The sequence below is a fragment of the Bombina bombina genome, chromosome 1 (genome assembly GCF_027579735.1).
Source record: "Bombina bombina isolate aBomBom1 chromosome 1, aBomBom1.pri, whole genome shotgun sequence".
Taxonomy (NCBI): domain Eukaryota; kingdom Metazoa; phylum Chordata; class Amphibia; order Anura; family Bombinatoridae; genus Bombina; species Bombina bombina.
This window is the reverse complement of record NC_069499.1, coordinates 838,649,629-838,668,480: the sequence shown is the minus strand read 5'-3', so window position 1 is coordinate 838,668,480 and position 18,852 is coordinate 838,649,629. Positions and strand designations below refer to the sequence as shown.

General features: G+C 39.1%; 1 protein-coding gene across 1 annotated transcript in view; it reads right to left on the bottom strand.

Moving 5' to 3' along the window:
* Positions 1-18,852, bottom strand: part of AP1G1 (adaptor related protein complex 1 subunit gamma 1) — a gene marked incomplete in the record, with an annotated part of 574,973 nt that overhangs the window by 302,497 nt on the left and 253,624 nt on the right. The window contains 2 exon segments of the mRNA XM_053699458.1: positions 14,992-15,072; positions 15,159-15,254. Coding sequence (XP_053555433.1) covers positions 14,992-15,072; positions 15,159-15,254 — 177 coding nt within the window.

Below are 18,852 nucleotides of genomic sequence, written 5' to 3'. Positions count from 1 at the left end.
TGTAGTGACAGGAACAATGCATGAAATTGGTTGTAGAAGGTAACCTTGCTGAACAAACATCTTTTTAAGCAAACCCTCTAATTTTTTATCCATAGGATCTTTGAAAGCACAACTATCTTCTATAGGGATAGTAGTGCGTTTGTTTAGAGTAGAAACCGCCCCCTCGACCTTGGGGACTGTCTGCCATAAGTCCTTTCTGGGGTCGACCATAGGAAACAATTTCTTAAATATAGGGGGAGGGACAAAAGGAATGCCGGGCCTTTCCCATTCTTTGTTTACAATGTCCGCCACCCGCTTGGGTATAGGAAAAGCTTCGGGGGGCCCCGGGACCTCTAGGAACTTGTCCATCTTACATAATTTCTCTGGAATGACCAAATTGTCACAATCATCCAGAGTAGATAACACCTCCTTAAGCAGAGCGCGGAGATGTTCCAATTTAAATTTGAATGTAATCACATCAGGTTCAGCTTGTTGAGAAATTTTCCCTGAATCTGAAATTTCTCCCTCAGACAAAACCTCCCTGGCCCCCTCAGACTGGTGTAGGGGCATTTCAGAACCATTATCATCAGCGTCCTCATGCTCTTCGGTATTTTCTAAAACAGAGCAGTCGCGCTTTCGCTGATAAGTGGGCATTTTGGCTAAAATGTTTTTGATAGAATTATCCATTACAGCCGTTAATTGTTGCATAGTAAGGAGTATTGGCGCACTAGATGTACTAGGGGCCTCCTGTGTGGACAAGACTGGCGTAGACGAAGGAGGGGATGATGCAGTACCATGCTTACTCCCCTCACTTGAGGAATCATCTTGGGCATCATTTTCTCTAAATTTTGTGTCACATACATCACATCTATTTAAATGAGAAGGAACCTTGGCTTCCTCACACACAGAACATAGTCTATCTGATAGTTCAGACATGTTAAACAGGCAAAAACTTGATAACAAAGTACAAAAAACGTTTTAAAATAAAACCGTTACTGTCACTTTAAATTTTAAACTGAACACACTTTATTACTGAAAATGTGAAAAAGTATGAAGGAATTGTTCAAATTTCACCACAGTGTCTTAAAGCCTTAAAAGTATTGCACACCAAATTTGAAAGCTTTAACTCTTAAAATAACGGAACCGGAGCCGTTTTTATATTTAACCCCTATACAGTCCCTGGTATCTGCTTTGCTGAGACCCAACCAAGCCCAGAGGGGAATACGATACCAAATGACGCCTTCAGTAAGCTTTTTCTATGTATCTGAGCTCCTCACACATGCATCTGCATGCCTTGCTTCCCAAAAACAACTGCGCAATAGAGGCGCGAAAATGAGGCTCTGCCTATGATTAGAGAAGGCCCCCAGTGAAAAAGGTGTCCAATACAGTGCCTGCCGGTTATTTAACATAATTCTCAAGAATAAAATAACTCCTCAAAGCTATAAACTATTAAAAATGCTTATAAATCAATCGTTTTAGCCCAGAAAAATGTCTACCAGTCTTTAAGCCCTTGTGAAGCCCTTTATTCTTATTTAATAAAAATGGCTTACCGGATCCCATAGGGAAAATGACAGCTTCCAGCATTACCAAGTCTTGTTAGAAATGTGTCATACCTCAAGCAGCAAAAGTCTGCTCACTGTTTCCCCCAACTGAAGTTAATTCCTCTCAACAGTCCTGTGTGGAAACAGCCATCGATTTTAGTAACGGTTGCTAAAATCATTTTCCTCTTACAAACAGAAATCTTCATCTCTTTTCTGTTTCAGAGTAAATAGTACATACCAGCACTATTTTAAAATAACAAACTCTTGATTGAAGAATAAAAACTACATTTAAACACCAAAAAACTCTAAGCCATCTCCGTGGAGATGTTGCCTGTACAACAACAAAGAGAATGACTGGGGAAGGCGGAGCCTAGGAGGGATCATGTGACCAGCTTTGCTGGGCTCTTTGCCATTTCCTGTTGGGGAAGAGAATATCCCACAAGTAAGGATGACGCCGTGGACCGGACACACCTATGTTGGAGAAAGTTCCTTTCCCCCCAGTAACAGTGGAAATAATAGAATCCAACTGGGAACCAAATAATGTATTACCTTGGAAAGAAAGAGCAAGCAAAGTTGATTTGGAAGACATATCTGCATTCCAAGTTTTAAGCCATAAAGCTCTTCTAGCTAAAATAGCTAAAGACATATACCTGACATCAACTCTAATGATATCAAAGATGGCATCACAAATAAAATTATTAGCATGTTGAAGAAGTTTAACAATGCTATAAGTATTATGGTCTGATACTTGTTGTGCTAAAGCCTCCAACCAAAAAGTGGAAGCGGCGGCAACATCAGCCAAAGAAATAGCAGGTCTAAGAAGATTACCAGAACATAAATAAGCTTTCATCAGAAAGGATTCAATCTTCCTATCTAAAGGATCCTTAAAGGAAGTACTATCTGTCGTAGGAATAGTAGTACGTTTAGCAAGAGTAGAGATAGCCCCATCAACTTAGGGATTTTGTCCCAAAACTCTAATCTATCAGATGGCACAGGATACAATTTCTTAAACCTTTGAGAAGGAGTAAATGAAGTACCCAAATTATTCCATTCCCTAGAAATTACTTCAGAAATAGCATCAGGGACAGGAAAAACTTCTGGAATAACCATAGGAGGTTTAAAAACCGAATTTAAACGCTTAGTAGATTTAGTATCAAGAGGACTAGAATCCTCCATTTCTAAAGCGATTAAAACTTCTTTAAGTAAAGAGCGGATAAATTCCATCTTAAATAAATATGAAAATTTATCAGTGTCAATATCTGAGACAGAATCCTCTGAACCAGAAAAATCCTCATCAGAAACAGACAAATCAGAATTATGACGGTCATTTAAAATTTCATCTGAAAAATGAGAAGTTTTAGAAGACCTTTTACGTTTATTGGAAGGAGGAATAACAGACATAGCCTTCCTAATAGATTTAGAAACAAATTCTTTTATATTAACAGGAACATCCTGAGTATTAGATGTTGAGGGAACAGCAACAGGTAATGGTATATTACTAATGGAAATACTATCTGCATTAGAAAGTTTATCATGACATTCATCACAAACTACAGCCGGAGGAACAGTTACCAAAAGTTTACAACAAATACACTTAACTTTGGTAGAACCAGCATCAGGCAGCGTTTTTCCAGAAGTAGATTCTGATCCAGGGTCAATCTGAGACATCTTGCAATATGTAATAGAAAAAACAACATATAAAGCAAAATTATCAAATTCCTTAAATGACAGTTTCAGGAATGGGAAAGAATGCCAATGAACAAGCCTCTAGCAACCAGAAGCAATGAAAAAATGCGACTGAAATAATGTGTAAAAAAGGTGGAGACAAAAATGACGCCCACATTTTTTAGCGCCAAAAAAGACGCCACATCCGGAACGCCGACATTTTTGGCGCAAAACGTCAAAAAAATGACATAATCACGAACAACTTCCGGCGTCAAGAATGACGCCGGAAATGAAAACAGAAATTTTTTGCGCCAAAAAAATCTGCGCCAAGAATGCCGCAATAAATTGAAGCATTTTCAGCCCCCGCGAGCCTAACAGCCCACAGGGAAAAAAGTCCATTTGAAAACAATTTTTAAGCTAAGAAAAAAAATTGAATATTCATATGCATTAACCCAAATATGAAACTGACTGTCTGAAATAAGGAATATTGATCATCCTGAATCAAGGCAAATATAAGTTTAAAGACATATATTTAGAACTTTACATATAAAGTGCCCAACCATAGCTTAGAGTGTCACAAAAAGTAAGACTTACTTCCCCCAGGACACTCATCTACATATAGTAGATAGCCAAACCAGTACTGAAACGAGAATCAGTAGAGGTCATGGTATATAAGAGTATATCGTCGATCTGAAAAGGGAGGTAAGAGATGAATCTCTACGACCGATAACAGAGAATCTATGAAATAGATCCTGTAGAAGGAGACCATTGAATTCAAATAGGCAATACTCTCTTCACATCCCTCTGACATTCACTGCACTCTGAGAGGAAAACCGGGCTCCAGCCTGCTGCGAAGCGCATATCAACGAAGAATCTAGCACAAACTTACTTCACCACCTCCACGGGAGGCAAAGTTTGTAAAAACAGAATTTATGCTTACCTGATAAATTACTTTCTCCAACGGTGTGTCCGGTCCACGGCGTCATCCTTACTTGTGGGATATTCTCTTCCCCAACAGGAAATGGCAAAGAGCCCAGCAAAGCTGGTCACATGATCCCTCCTAGGCTCCGCCTACCCCAGTCATTCGACCGACGTAAAGGAGGAATATGCATAGGAGAAATCATATGATACCGTGGTGACTGTAGTTAGAGAAAATAATTCATCAGACCTGATTAAAAAAACCAGGGCGGGCCGTGGACCGGACACACCGTTGGAGAAAGTAATTTATCAGGTAAGCATAAATTCTGTTTTCTCCAACATAGGTGTGTCCGGTCCACGGCGTCATCCTTACTTGTGGGAACCAACACCAAAGCTTTAGGACACGGATGATGGGAGGGAGAAAATCAGGTCACCTAGATGGAAGGCACCACGGCTTGCAAAACCTTTCTCCCAAAAATAGCCTCAGAAGAAGCAAAAGTATCAAATTTGTAAAATTTGGTAAAAGTGTGCAGTGAAGACCAAGTCGCTGCCTTACATATCTGATCAACAGAAGCCTCGTTCTTGAAGGCCCATGTGGAAGCCACAGCCCTAGTGGAGTGAGCTGTGATTCTTTCAGGAGGCTGCCGTCCGGCAGTCTCATAAGCCAATCGGATGATGCTTTTAAGCCAAAAAGAGAGAGAGGTAGAAGTTGCTTTTTGACCTCTCCTTTTACCAGAATAAACAACAAACAAAGAAGATGTTTGTCTGAAATCCTTTGTAGCCTCTAAATAGAATTTTAGAGCACGAACTACATCCAAATTGTGTAACAAACGTTCCTTCTTTGAAACTGGATTCGGACACAAAGAAGGCACAACTATCTCCTGGTTAATGTTTTTGTTCGAAACAACTTTCGGAAGAAAACCAGGTTTAGTACGCAAAACCACCTTATCTGCATGGAACACCAGATAAGGAGGAGAACACTGCAGAGCAGATAACTCTGAAACTCTTCTAGCAGAAGAAATTGCAACCAAAAACAAAACTTTCCAAGATAGTAACTTAATATCTACGGAATGTAAGGGTTCAAACGGAACCCCTTGAAGAACTGAAAGAACTAAATTGAGACTCCAAGGAGGAGTCAAAGGTTTGTAAACAGGCTTGATTCTGACCAGAGCCTGAACAAAAGCTTGAACATCTGGCACAGCCGCCAGTTTTTTGTGAAGTAAAACAGATAAAGCAGAAATCTGTCCCTTCAAAGAACTTGCAGATAATCCTTTCTCCAAACCCTCCTGTAGAAAGGATAGAATCTTAGGAATTTTTATCTTGTTCCATGGGAATCCTTTAGATTCACACCAACAAATATATTTTTTCCATATTTTATGGTAAATTTTCCTAGTTACAGGCTTTCTAGCCTGAACAAGAGTATCAATGACAGAATCTGAAAATCCACGCTTTGATAAAATCAAGCGTTCAATCTCCAAGCAGTCAGTTGGAGTGAAGCCAGATTCGGATGTTCGAATGGACCTTGAACAAGAAGGTCCTGTCTCAAAGGTAGCTTCCATGGTGGAGCCGATGACATATTCACCAGGTCTGCATACCAAGTTCTGCGTGGCCACGCAGGAGCTATCAAGATCACCGAAGCCCTCTCCTGATTGATCCTGGCTACCAGCCTGGGAATGAGAGGGAACGGTGGGAATACATAAGCTAGGTTGAAGGTCCAAGGCGCTATCAGTGCATCTACTAGAGTCGCCCTGGGATCCCTGGATCTGGACCCGTAGCAAGGAACCTTGAAGTTCTGACGAGACGCCATCAGGTCCATGTCAGGAATGCCCCATAATTGAGTTATTTGGGCAAAGATTTCCTGATGGAGTTCCCACTCCCCCGGATGGAAAGTCTGACGACTCAGAAAATCCGCTTCCCAATTTTCCACTCCTGGGATGTGGATTGCAGACAAGTGGCAGGAGTGATTCTCCGCCCATTGAATTATTTTGGTCACTTCCTCCATCGCCAGGGAACTCCTTGTTCCCCCCTGATGGTTGATATATGCAACAGTCGATCGTTTTAGCCCAGAAAAATGTCTACCAGTCTTTAAAGCCCTTGTGAAGCCCTTTATTCTTATACTAAACTAAGAAAATGGCTTACCGGTTCCCATAGGGAAAATGACAGCTTCCAGCATTACCAAGTCTTGTTAGAAATGTGTCATACCTCAAGCAGCAAAAGTCTGCCCACTGTTTCCCCCAACTGAAGTTAATTCATCTCAACAGTCCTGTGTGGAAACAGCCATCGATTTTAGTAATGGTTGCTAAAATCATTTTCCTCTTACAAACAGAAATCTTCATCTCTTTTCTGTTTCAGAGTAAATAGTACATACCAGCACTATTTTAAAATAAACTCTTGATTGAAGAATAAAAACTACATTTAAACACCAAAAAACTCTTAGCCATCTCCGTGGAGATGTTGCCTGTGCAACGGCAAAGAGAATGACTGGGGTAGGCGGAGCCTAGGAGGGATCATGTGACCAGCTTTGCTGGGCTCTTTGCCATTTCCTGTTGGGGAAGAGAATATCCCACAAGTAAGGATGACGCCGTGGACCGGACACACCTATGTTGGAGAAACTGAATTGTGGGTGTGGTGAGGGGTGTATTTATAGGCATTTTGAGGTTTGGGAAACTTTGCCCCTCCTGGTAGGAATGTATATCCCATACGTCACTAGCTCATGGACTCTTGCTAATTACATGAAAGAAAACTGTAACCAATTATAAAAAAAAACAAATATGCGATTACGCTTACTTGGTTTGGGGATAGCCGCCAAATATTCTGCCATAGCCCTGTGTAAATTGCCTTTAAACTCAGGAGTAAAGTCAGTAGAGTCTCCCTGAGTAATATATACAGGAACAGGACATACATTCTTAGAGGAAGAAGAGGGATGCAACTGATTTGCATGCAGAAATTGAGGTAAACAACTATTGCAGTTGATTGACCTGGGACACTGGAAAATATTGGCAAAATAACAGACACAAAAATTTACAGGGAGAGATATCAGTACCACCCTCTTCCATAGAGTTTAACATAGTTTTAGTGTGGACAGATTCACTAGGTTCTATTATGTGTAATATGCACAAGTATAGTATGAGACAACACACAGACAATGATAAAATGTAATGGTAGAGTGCCCTCTACACTAGCCAATTTACACCCCTGACACCTGCAAAGTACCAAAAACAGTAAGATAATACCTAGACCCTATAATAAACTAAATGACCAAATACCACCAAGTGACCCCCTGGCAGCTCCTGTGTGGGTACTTACCCCACTCCAGTGACCGGTTTACCAAATGAACTGATTAGAGACAAAAAAAAATAAGATGTGCTCTGAAGGTCTATTGCTGCAGGCTAAAAAGACAGCAAAGCTGAGAGGCGGGGCTACCACACAAAATTAACACCTCCGAGAGACTAAAAACAGTAAAAGAAAAAAAATAAAAGTGAAAAATAAAGTTTTACTGCAAAATACATAAAAACATGCCCCAAAAACCTTGTCAACACGCTGCATCATCTAACCGGATGCTTAGTGAGAGAATCACAGGTTGCACAATCAGCAGTTTTCTTAAATGGGACATACAGCTATTTTTTTTTTTTTTTTTTAAAAAGCTGCCAGGGCTGCCAAATGTTCCAAAAGGGGTGTTAGAGGTCTGGATGTGACCTCTTGAGTTACGTAGGGCAGTTCATTTGCTGTTTTAGGCAATAAAAAGTGTCAGTGGGAGACAGGCTAAGTCCCCTGGCTATGCTGTACCTGTGTCAGAGTACACTCTAATATCCTGTGGGCTGTGTCTGTGCTGTGGTAAGTGGCTTACCTTAAGTTGCACCTTTACACCGGCTTACCAGTCACCAAAATGCAGCAGTATCCAATAGAGAGCACATCCAGTGCTTGTACATATACAGCATAGGCTATGTAAGAAAATACTTTTATCCCACAGGGGGAGGTTGAGGGACGAGTACCCCGGGAAGCCTGACGGTAGTTATGACTGAAATACCACAAGGAGATACTGCTCACATAACAGGGTATTACTATGTCCCTGTATCATTCAGCTTTCTGTAAACCTCTTCTGTCTACTTTGTGAATAAAATGACCAAGGCATAAAAGGGTCTCACAATGCTCTGAGCTACCAAACAATAACCCATTGAAACATGTAGCTTTAACACCTCTATTCTCAACCTTCTCCTGGAGGTGGGAAGGGAATTTAAGCTCGTGTGGGTTCTTGGCCTCCTCCTTGTGGCAGGAATTATATACCAAGTTATAGAGCTCCATGGGCCATCAACATTTAACAAAAGAAAATTAATGTGAATACCTTTGTTAAACTGTAATTAACTTTTTCCTAATCACATAATGTAATGGGTGTCTAGACATTTTTTATTTACTCCTATTATCGAATAGTCTTCCTTATCTTGGGTATCTTTATTTGAAAAGCAGGAACGTAAGCTTAGTAGCCGGCCCATTTTTGGATCAGCACCAAGGTAGCACCAATCAGCAAGCGCTACCCAGGGTGCTAAACCAAAAATGGGCCAGCTCCTAAGAGAACAAAGAAAAATTAATAGTAGGAGTAAAATAGAAAGTTGCTTAAAATTGCATGCTCTATCTGAAAAAAGATAAGAGGCGGCATGCAGGGGCTTAGAAACAGGCAGAAATTTAGAGGTTATAAAGTATATTGAAACAACAATGTTGGGGGCGTGTCTAGGCAGCGGCCATGTCTGGTCGCATTATCAGAAGCTCCTAGAGTAAAATTGATAATCCACCGGTTATCTTAAGAACTCTGCTTCATCACTCTTTACAATTTCGAGAACTGCCTTACAAGACTCAAACAGTACCAAGATTGATCCATTTGAACCCTTTAGGACATGATCTTGAGAACACTTCCCCCCCCCCCCCGGTAACCCGGGTCAAGCAGCTATTGATCTGCTAATATCAGCTATACATCTTATTTCGCAAACACCTAGAGGCCTTACGGGAAGCCCAGCACCCCATCCAAGTGGAGATAAATTGAAAGCACAAGACACTTGGAGAAGGTATGATGCAACAAAGCAATATGGAGGCTCAACTTAAAGCGGCAATCGATGCCTTGGAGGCTTCCATGGACAGCCGCTTCAACAACTTACTCCACCAACTGTCCCTTTTGTGTGGTGGGGAGCCTACTACAAGCAGCACGGGAGATTCTCATTCTACAGGCTGCCCTATACCAACCATAGGCAAGGGAGAAGATGAGTAACAACGTCTCGGTTCTGCTGAGGCGGAGGATATCAGAGCAGTCCTAGAAAATCTGTTGTGCAAGAAGTGCTAAATATACCTATAACTCACAGTGCTTCCAACCCTACAATTTTTGAAAGACATTCACCCGGCTGCTCAGATGTTTCAGAGATGGTTCCGGTCCCTGATGCGAGCTGGCCGATCGTGGTGGAGCCGGAGACTAAAACGGCAATGTATAGTGCTGCAGACTCTCTCTCCCTACATAAGCTAAATCCTGAGCACAATTTGACCGCCACTCTAAACCTACTGACAGAGACCGTGAGTTTCGCAGTAACCACATATCAAGGGACCTTTTCTCCAGACAGACTCTTTAATATGCTCCATGATGTCCCCGATCTCTGTCGCTGCAGCTCTTTGTCTACAGACCTGAATATCGCAATTGGAGTAGAGGGTGGTCTAGGACATTCGCTTCATTTCTTTCCTCAATTACCAGCAGCTGGAGTTGGCTAAAGATCTAACCCCATCAATATAATTTACCTCCTTCTCCTTTCCCTAGGGGACATTTCCTCTTTTATACATTCCAGTTTTGTTTGTATTTTTTTGTTAGCATACTAGGCATTCATGCCATTCATAGCAGAAATAACTTGTTTCGTCGTATGCCATTTATGCAATATAAATAGTTCATTACAGGAAGGCTAATTACATTACATATTTTCTCTTCTTATTCTATATAGTTGACGGGGGAAATTTGAAAATACCTTAGTACATTTGTCAATATTTATATAATTTTATAATTATTGGGCTTTATATGGATCCTACCTGCAAATATCTAGTAACCAACTTCCCCAAAGAGAGTTATTTTTAAGTTGATGTCAACAAATCCTGTGTAGTTAGTTGGCAATACTTCTGCATGTACTTAACATATACAGTATATGCTTGTTTTCATTATTTGGTTGTTAACCCCAGTTCAAACAAATATAGATAAGTACCTATCTATAAAGGCTTTACAAGGAATGTACTATCCTTAACAGCATTAGAAACTCCATAATTGTATGTCCTCAAATTTTCACAAAATTATACCATCTAATTGCATGAATAAGTATTACTCTCCCAAACTTAGACACCTGTTTTAAAGTGCTGCTGGGCTCCTACTTCTTTATCTATGTGAATATATATCATCCTAAACTCTAAGTCCATACTCAAAATTTATTTTTTCTATTCTTTGTCATGCTGAGATATATATATATATATATATATATATATATATACACACACATACACACATATATATATATATATATATATATATATACATATAAAAAGGGGATTTCAGTTACACCTGCCATATCATTGCTAGGTATATTTGTCATTGTGATAATATGTTTATATACTCTAGTTTTCTCCTTGCTTAATTTTTTAATTTTTATATTATATCAGTTGCTACAACATACTACTTATACTAAATCGTAAGCGTTGTTTACTCGCCGAATATTAAACTGTCCCTTACTATTGCTTTTATATACTAGGGACCAAAAAGTGTCCCCTTCATAATATATACTAAAACATATACCTACACAAATTCTAAAAAAACAGCGCTAACTGTACCCCAGATGAATATAAAAACAATAAATAATTAAAAATGCCACTATCTTCAGCCTATTTTTCTTGTTCGTAGGGTGCTTACTATATACCCCTCTTAAAAATTTCAATAAATACTCTTTACTGTACGATAGCTCTTAATGCATATAATTGGTCCACAATTTATGAGATAAATACCCCCACATTAGAATATATGTGTATATATTATCGAGTTTTCTTATACTGATCTGTGCTACCTTGATGTCCCAGGGAGTATGGTAGATAAATCTCAAATCTACGGAAACTTCTTTTGTTTCTCTTCGTTCAATTCTCCTCTGTATTTCTTGCAAGTGTGGCGCTGCTGCTCGGTTCACTGAACACTAAGGAGTGTATCAGACTAGGGAAAACTGCAAACACAAAAGAAGAGAGAGCACAGCCACGACTCACGGTAAAAGTTTTTAATACATCCTTAATGCGCAACTAAATATATTGCACTTACAAACGTTTCAATAAAAACAGGCGCCTCTTGGTTCACATTAGTTGTAGGTTGCTGCGGTGAAGCTGTTCAATCCTGTCCCGCTCTGTGATTTCAATCCTTTGAACCACCCCAAGTTACGCTCCTCTCGATTTCTTTCTCTTTGTAGCGGTGCTTTAACTGACTGCCCTTTCAATGCCGTCTACGCGTTTCTTCCGTCTTCTGCGGACTTTTTCAAGACTCCTTGGCAATGTGTAAAGTGTTCGCGGGGATCCACAATTTAAATATCCATTGCTCCTCCCTTCTCAAGTGACGTGGCCCAATCGGCTCTTAGATATTCCTACGCCCACTTGCACAGTTCATCGGGCAATTGTGAGGAAGAAAGGTAACAGTGTTACTAACATCCTGTCTCGTGCAAGACATGCTCTTACATTTACCTCACGCATATACAGCGCTACCATGTACCTCTAACATACCTGTTCAAATACCTATACAACACTTTACAATGTTTATCACAATCTATAATATTACTTCAATAAAATTCCATATACTTAAAACACATTCCGTTTCCCTTTCTAAAACCTAATATCATTTTGATACATTTATATATATTTAATCTACTTATTGTACAACAGCATGATTCTCCCTATTTTGACCTATTTAAATTGACCGTGCAAATGTACTCTATCTTTACCTATTGAAATTTATATATGGACCCTAGCTATCATTCAATTTTTACCTATATTGATCATCTATTTAAAAATGTAGTGCATTCTTATAACATAAAGGCTTGGAGATCCAAGTCGATATTTAACCCTTTTGGAGCCAGACTTTCTAAAATTTGAATCCATTTGGTTTCCTTCTTTCTTAATATAATTAATCTTTGATGAGGATTCGAATCTATGGGCACTACTTCTAAAATGCTTATCCTTAGGCTGGAAGGATCTTGTCTATGATGGGCTCTGAAATGTTCAGATACACTGTGGGTCTTTAGCCCTATCTCGATGTTGTTTATGTGTTCGTAACATCTCCTTTTAATTTTTCTCTTTGTTCTCCCTACATAGATCATCCCACATTTACAGGTGAGACCATACACTACATATGTAGATTGACATGTGCCTCTTGAGGTAATGGGTATAGTCTTAGTATGGTCCCAATAATCAATAGAATCTCTATTCCAAATGATAGGGCACATGCAACAATTCTTCCTGCCACATCTATATGTCCCTGGTTTTTGTACAACCCACTGATTCAGGGAGCCAGAGTTTCTTATACCTCCCCCTACAGGGCCTTTTAATTTTGAAGGTGCAAGAATATTTTTCAAATTTCTGTTCTTTTTAAAAACTACATTGGGTTTATCCTCTATAGCTTCTTTCAACCAGGGATCTGCCTTTAGTATTCCCCAATGTTTCTGCAATGTTTTTCTAATAAATCCTGCACCCTCATTATATGTCGTAATAAATCTTACTTTCTTATCTAGTTCTTTTTGATTTTGTTCTTTATCCCCTTTGGGGAGTAGCAATTCCTCCCTTCTACAATTCTCATTCTGTTTCCTCGCTGCCCTAATAATATCTTTTCCATATTCTTTTTCTATAAATTTCTTTTCTAAGATATCTGCTTCATGTAGTTTTTAAAAAGAACAGAAATTTGAAAAATATTCTTGCACCTTCAAAATTAAAAGGCCCTGTAGGGGGAGGTATAAGAAACTCTGGCTCCCTGAATCAGTGGGTTGTACAAAAACCAGGGACATATAGATGTGGCAGGAAGAATTGTTGCATGTGCCCTATCATTTGGAATAGAGATTCTATTGATAATTGGGACCATACTAAGACTATACCCATTACCTCAAGAGGCACATGTCAATCTACATATGTAGTGTATGGTCTCACCTGTAAATGTGGGATGATCTATGTAGGGAGAACAAAGAGAAAAATTAAAAGGAGATGTTACGAACACATAAACAACATCGAGATAGGGCTAAAGACCCACAGTGTATCTGAACATTTCAGAGCCCATCATAGACAAGATCCTTCCAGCCTAAGGATAAGCATTTTAGAAGTAGTGCCCATAGATTCGAATCCTCATCAAAGATTAATTATATTAAGAAAGAAGGAAACCAAATGGATTCAAATTTTAGAAAGTCTGGCTCCAAAAGGGTTAAATATCGACTTGGATCTCCAAGCCTTTATGTTATAAGAATGCACTACATTTTTAAATAGATGATCAATAGAGGTAAAAATTGAATGATAGCTAGGGTCCATATATAAATTTCAATAGGTAAAGATCGAGAACATTTGCACGGTCAATTTAAATAGGTCAAAATAGGGAGAATCATGCTGTTGTACAATAAGTAGATTAAATATATATAAATGTATCAAAATGATATTAGGTTTTAGAAAGGGAAACGGAATGTATTTTAAGTATATGGAATTTTATTGAAGTAATATTATAGATTGTGATAAACATTGTAAAGTGTTGTATAGGTATTTGAACAGGTATGTTAGAGGTACATGGTAGCGCTGTATATGCGTGAGGTAAATGTAAGAGCATGTCTTGCACGAGACAGGATGTTAGTAACACTGTTACCTTTCTTCCTCACAATTGCCCGATGAACTGTGCAAGTGGGCGTAGGAATATCTAAGAGCCGATTGGGCCACGTCACTTGAGAAGGGAGGAGCAATGGATATTTAAATCGTGGATCCCCGCGAACACTTTACACATTGCCAAGGAGTCTTGAAAAAGTCAGCAGAAGACGGAAGAAACGCGTAGACGGCATAGAAAGGACAGTCAGTTAAAGCACCGCTACAAAGAGAAAGAAATCGAGAGGAGCGTAACTTGGGGTGGTTCAAAGGATTGAAATCACAGAGCGGGACAGGATTGAACAGCTTCACCGCAGCAACCTACAACTAATGTGAACCAAGAGGCGCCTGTTTTTATTGAAACGTTTGTAAGTGCAATATGTTTAGTTGCGCATTAAGGATGTATTAAAAACTTTTACCGTGAGTCGTGGCTGCGCTCTCTCTTCTTTTGTGTTTGCAAAACATATACCTATATCATTGCTCTATATTTTCTCAACTCTCCTCTCTTAGATTTAGAAGTTTGATTGAGGCCCAAAAGCGACCTCTTGTGTATTATGGAGAGTATATAATAGAAGACAGAGGTTTCATATCTACATGTTCATTGCATCTGTTCTTATGTGTACATTACATGGTACTTGTAACTGGTTGAGCGCATTATCTACGGTTTGTTTACTCCTCATTATTGTCTAGTTAATACCTATATGTGTATATCTTATTTTTATTGTTAATGAACATATTCCCTATGTTGTTAATACTAAAAATCTCAATAAAAGATTATAAATAAAAAAAATAAAAAGAAAACAACAATGTTGGCTGTGCAAAGCAGGGGAATGGGTAGTAAAGGCATTCTTTATCTTTTTAATCAATTTAAAAATCGAGTAGACTGTCCCTTTAAGGAACACAAATGATCTACATTAAAATTCTAGTCCACCCTCTTTAATACAATCATTCTCCACCTACTATAACCATATGCTAACTACCAACATATCCGCACTTCCCTAATCTTATGAATCTCACTTACTTGAGCCAATATATCATTCATGGCTTCACTTGAGTCATCATCATTTCTCCCAAGAATGCGGAGAAGTCGCAGAATTCGAACCTTTATAAAAAAAAAAATATTTAAACTTTACTGTAGTAAATAGTCATAACTTTATAAGTTAGAATATATCAAACAACCTATTTTACCTGAAGAAAGGGATCACTGATGCCAGACACATCATGCTCTGGAGAATAACCGGACATGATGAGATTTTTAAGGATACGAACTAACTGAGGAACAAGCTGTAGAGAAAGCAAGAAGTATGTTTACAATTGATCATACAAAATAATAAGTATACATTTTAGTGAAAAGTATGTCATGCTGAGGTTTACAGGTGGGTATATTGCCTTGAGGCACTGGGAGTTAAGTATACACTTCCATGACTCTTCACTTTCCAATATAGATAGATTAAAAGATAGATACAAACGTTACAGCAATGTTAACCCAGTTTCTTTGAGGATCACTAACTTTGGTTTGTGTAAGTGAAATTTTGAAACATGCCAGGTTTGTGAGCAACCTTAGTGAGTGGAAAGTGTTGAAAAGATTTCTATTAATATTGAAAATGATCATACAAGGCTGCATCAAAAAACAATGCACTAATCTTAACGAAATTTTATATGCACATAAAAAAAAATATTTTGCAATTGGTGAAAAAATAAGCAGATTTTTACTAAAAACCAAGGAGGACTATATTAGCCGTAGTTCCAGATATTGGTTTGCATGGTGAGGTAGCCTGGAGTACAGCGATTACTGTGTGTGTGTGTGTGTGTGTAGGGGGTTGTATGTGTGTCTATATAATTAAAGGCCAGTCCACATATGCATACATACAAAAAAAAAAAACTATAAAATGCAATAGCAAAAAACACAAGTTTAAAAAGGGACACTGTACTGTAAAATGTTGCCTCTTTTACCTGAATTACATTGTTTGCAAAAAGCAACAATACCTTTATTTTGTCATTTGAAATAGCTGATTTTTTCTGATAAACAACCTTTACTGAACATATGAATCCTGTTTTATTCCCTTTAAAAAAGCTATATAGAAAGGAAACGGCAACATAGATTAACCTCCCCAGTAGATGAGCCGGAGAGATTATTTAAAGCGACATTACAACCAAAATTGGAATCCACATGGATGCAGAATCATTTTTTGTAATTAACATGTACAAATCCGGAATTCCAAAATTCAAACTAATTCTAAAATCCAGACTTTTTAATTAAAAATGGTTTTAAATCTGGCTATGAGGGATTACAAGAGATGTAACGGAGATATCCTGTTTCTCCAGGAGACTCACTTCAAAAGAGGCTTTGAGCCCAAGTTAGCTTTACAGAAATTTTGAACAGTTTTTTTGTCTTCCCATAACACTAAACACAATGGCGTAGGGGTAATAGTTAGCAAAACACTCCCTTTCCGCACCACCTCCATCCATAGAGACAAGGAAGGAAGGTATATAAATCATTGTTGGAACACTATACCATAAGCCCATAACTCTAGTGAACATTTATGCCCCAAATACTGTTTCCCTCTCCTTTTTCCAACAGTTATGTAAAAAAATTCTGGAAGTCTCCAGAGACAGTTTAGTATTTGGAGGTGATTTTAATTTTGCCTTTGACCCCAGTCAGGACTGCTCCTCCGGCACTTCTTCCTTGTCCACTAGGTTACTAAAACAGGTAAAACTAGCCCTCTCGCAGTTAGCAGTTCACGACGCATGGAGGCTCCAACACCCCTCCACAAATGACTATACACATTTTACTCCCACCCCCACTATTCATATTCGAGAATTGACTATTTAATTAGACGTCTCTAGCCTATCAAATATCACACACTCTGACATCTATCATATAACCTGGTCGGACCACGCTAAAATAAGCTGTACGCTTAGATGGCCCACTTCCTGCCTTCCCCATGTCAATTGGAGGCTCAATGACTCTCTACTTAGGGATTCACCGATTTTCCTTCAGGTACAAAAGGCAATAACTGAATACTTCCAAACAAATAATACACCTGACATTGACATCCACCACATTTGGAATGCCCATAAGTGTGTAATTAGAGGCAAACTTATTGCTATAAAAGCAGCCAAAATAAAACAAAATAATGCATACATGAAGTCCCTTCTCGATGACCTATCCAAACTACAAAATATTCACAAATTATACCCCCAAAACCCATCACTAATAGAGAGCATAACACACAAACGAAACAAACTCCAAATCTTTTTGGGAGCCGAGGCCAAAAATAGAGCGCTCTTTCTTAAAAAGATCTACTATGAAGGGGCTAATAAACAGGGAAACTGCTTGCACGACAGCTTAAGAGGAGAACTCATAAGCACTACATTATGGGAATCCGGATGCTTCTGGTAAATTGTTGTCCTCCTCCAACGACATTGCACTAGCCTTTAAAGATTATTATGATAAACTATATAATATAAGAAATGCGATTGCAGACCCTAACCATGACGAAATAGACTACCTATCCCAACTGAAACTCCCTAAGCTAACTAAATAACAAAACGACGAGGCTAAAGGCCCTGATGGGTTTGGAAACTCCTATTATTCCCAATTCAAATAAATTTTAGCCCCTCACCTCCTCAGGTACTTTCAAAGTATCGATGACACCCGGTCATTCCCTCCTTCTGCGCTTCAGGCTCATATATCGGTTATCCCCAAGCCCAATAAACCATTGGACCAAATTTCTACCGCTCGATTTCTCTCATCAACACGGATATAAACATTTTCACTAAGATTATGACGAACCAAATTAATCGACTCCTCCCAAGCATCATTCATAGAGACCAAGTAGGGTTTGTTCCTGGTTGTGAGGCCAGGGACAACACTGTCCGCAACATACAACTAATTTTGGCACATTACTAACAAGAAAATCCGCTCAGTACTTATCTCGACAGATGCCGAAAAGGCATTTGACCGTATTAATTGGTCAGTTCTGAGATCTGCCCTGGATTCACCCTGGATTTGGCCCTCCAACTCTAAACTGTAATTTTGAGTTGTATGCGTCCCCCAGTGCTCGAATCCTTATTAATGGCACCCTATTACCCCCGATATTTATTAAGACCGGAACACATCAGGGCTGCCCCCTGTCACCCCTACTCTTTGCTTGCTTAGTGGAAACCCTAGCATCTAAAATTAGAAATAATACAGAAATTACAGGTATCTCTTTAGGACAGAACGTTTATAAACTTTCCCTCTTTGCCGACGACATCCTCTTTACTCTAACCAACCCCCGAAAAATCGATCCCACACCTCCTGACCGAACTAACCACATTTAACAATATTACGAACCTTTTGGTAAACCAGAACAAATCAGAAATTATGGGCTTCAATCTACCAGAATGCTAAGCAATAACGATTAAAAATAAATGCCCTTTTAAATGGTGTAACGGGGCAATGAAATATCTAGGAATATATTTACCCGACTCCTTTGAAAGATTTTCCAAAAGAACTACTTCCCGATTAAGTTTGCAATTACCCGCAATCTTTCCTCTTGGAGCTCAAAGAAACTCTCCTGCTTAGGTTGAATAAACACATCAAAAATTAACAGCTTTCCAAGACTACTTTATATTATGCAAGTGCTACCAATCCCACTACCCCCTAGACATATTCCCCAAATCCTGAGTCTTTTTGGCTCCTTTGTCTGGCAAAGGAAACTGCCTAGAATAAATAAAGTCACCATGTCTCTTCCTAAGCATCTGGAAGGTCTAAGACTACCTGACTTGGAGGCTTACAGGACCTCCATATTCTTGCAGAGGATACTGGATTGGAGGGTCGGCGGGGGGCCGAAGAGGTGAGTCCTACTGGAGGATAGCATTAATTCGGAACTGCTGC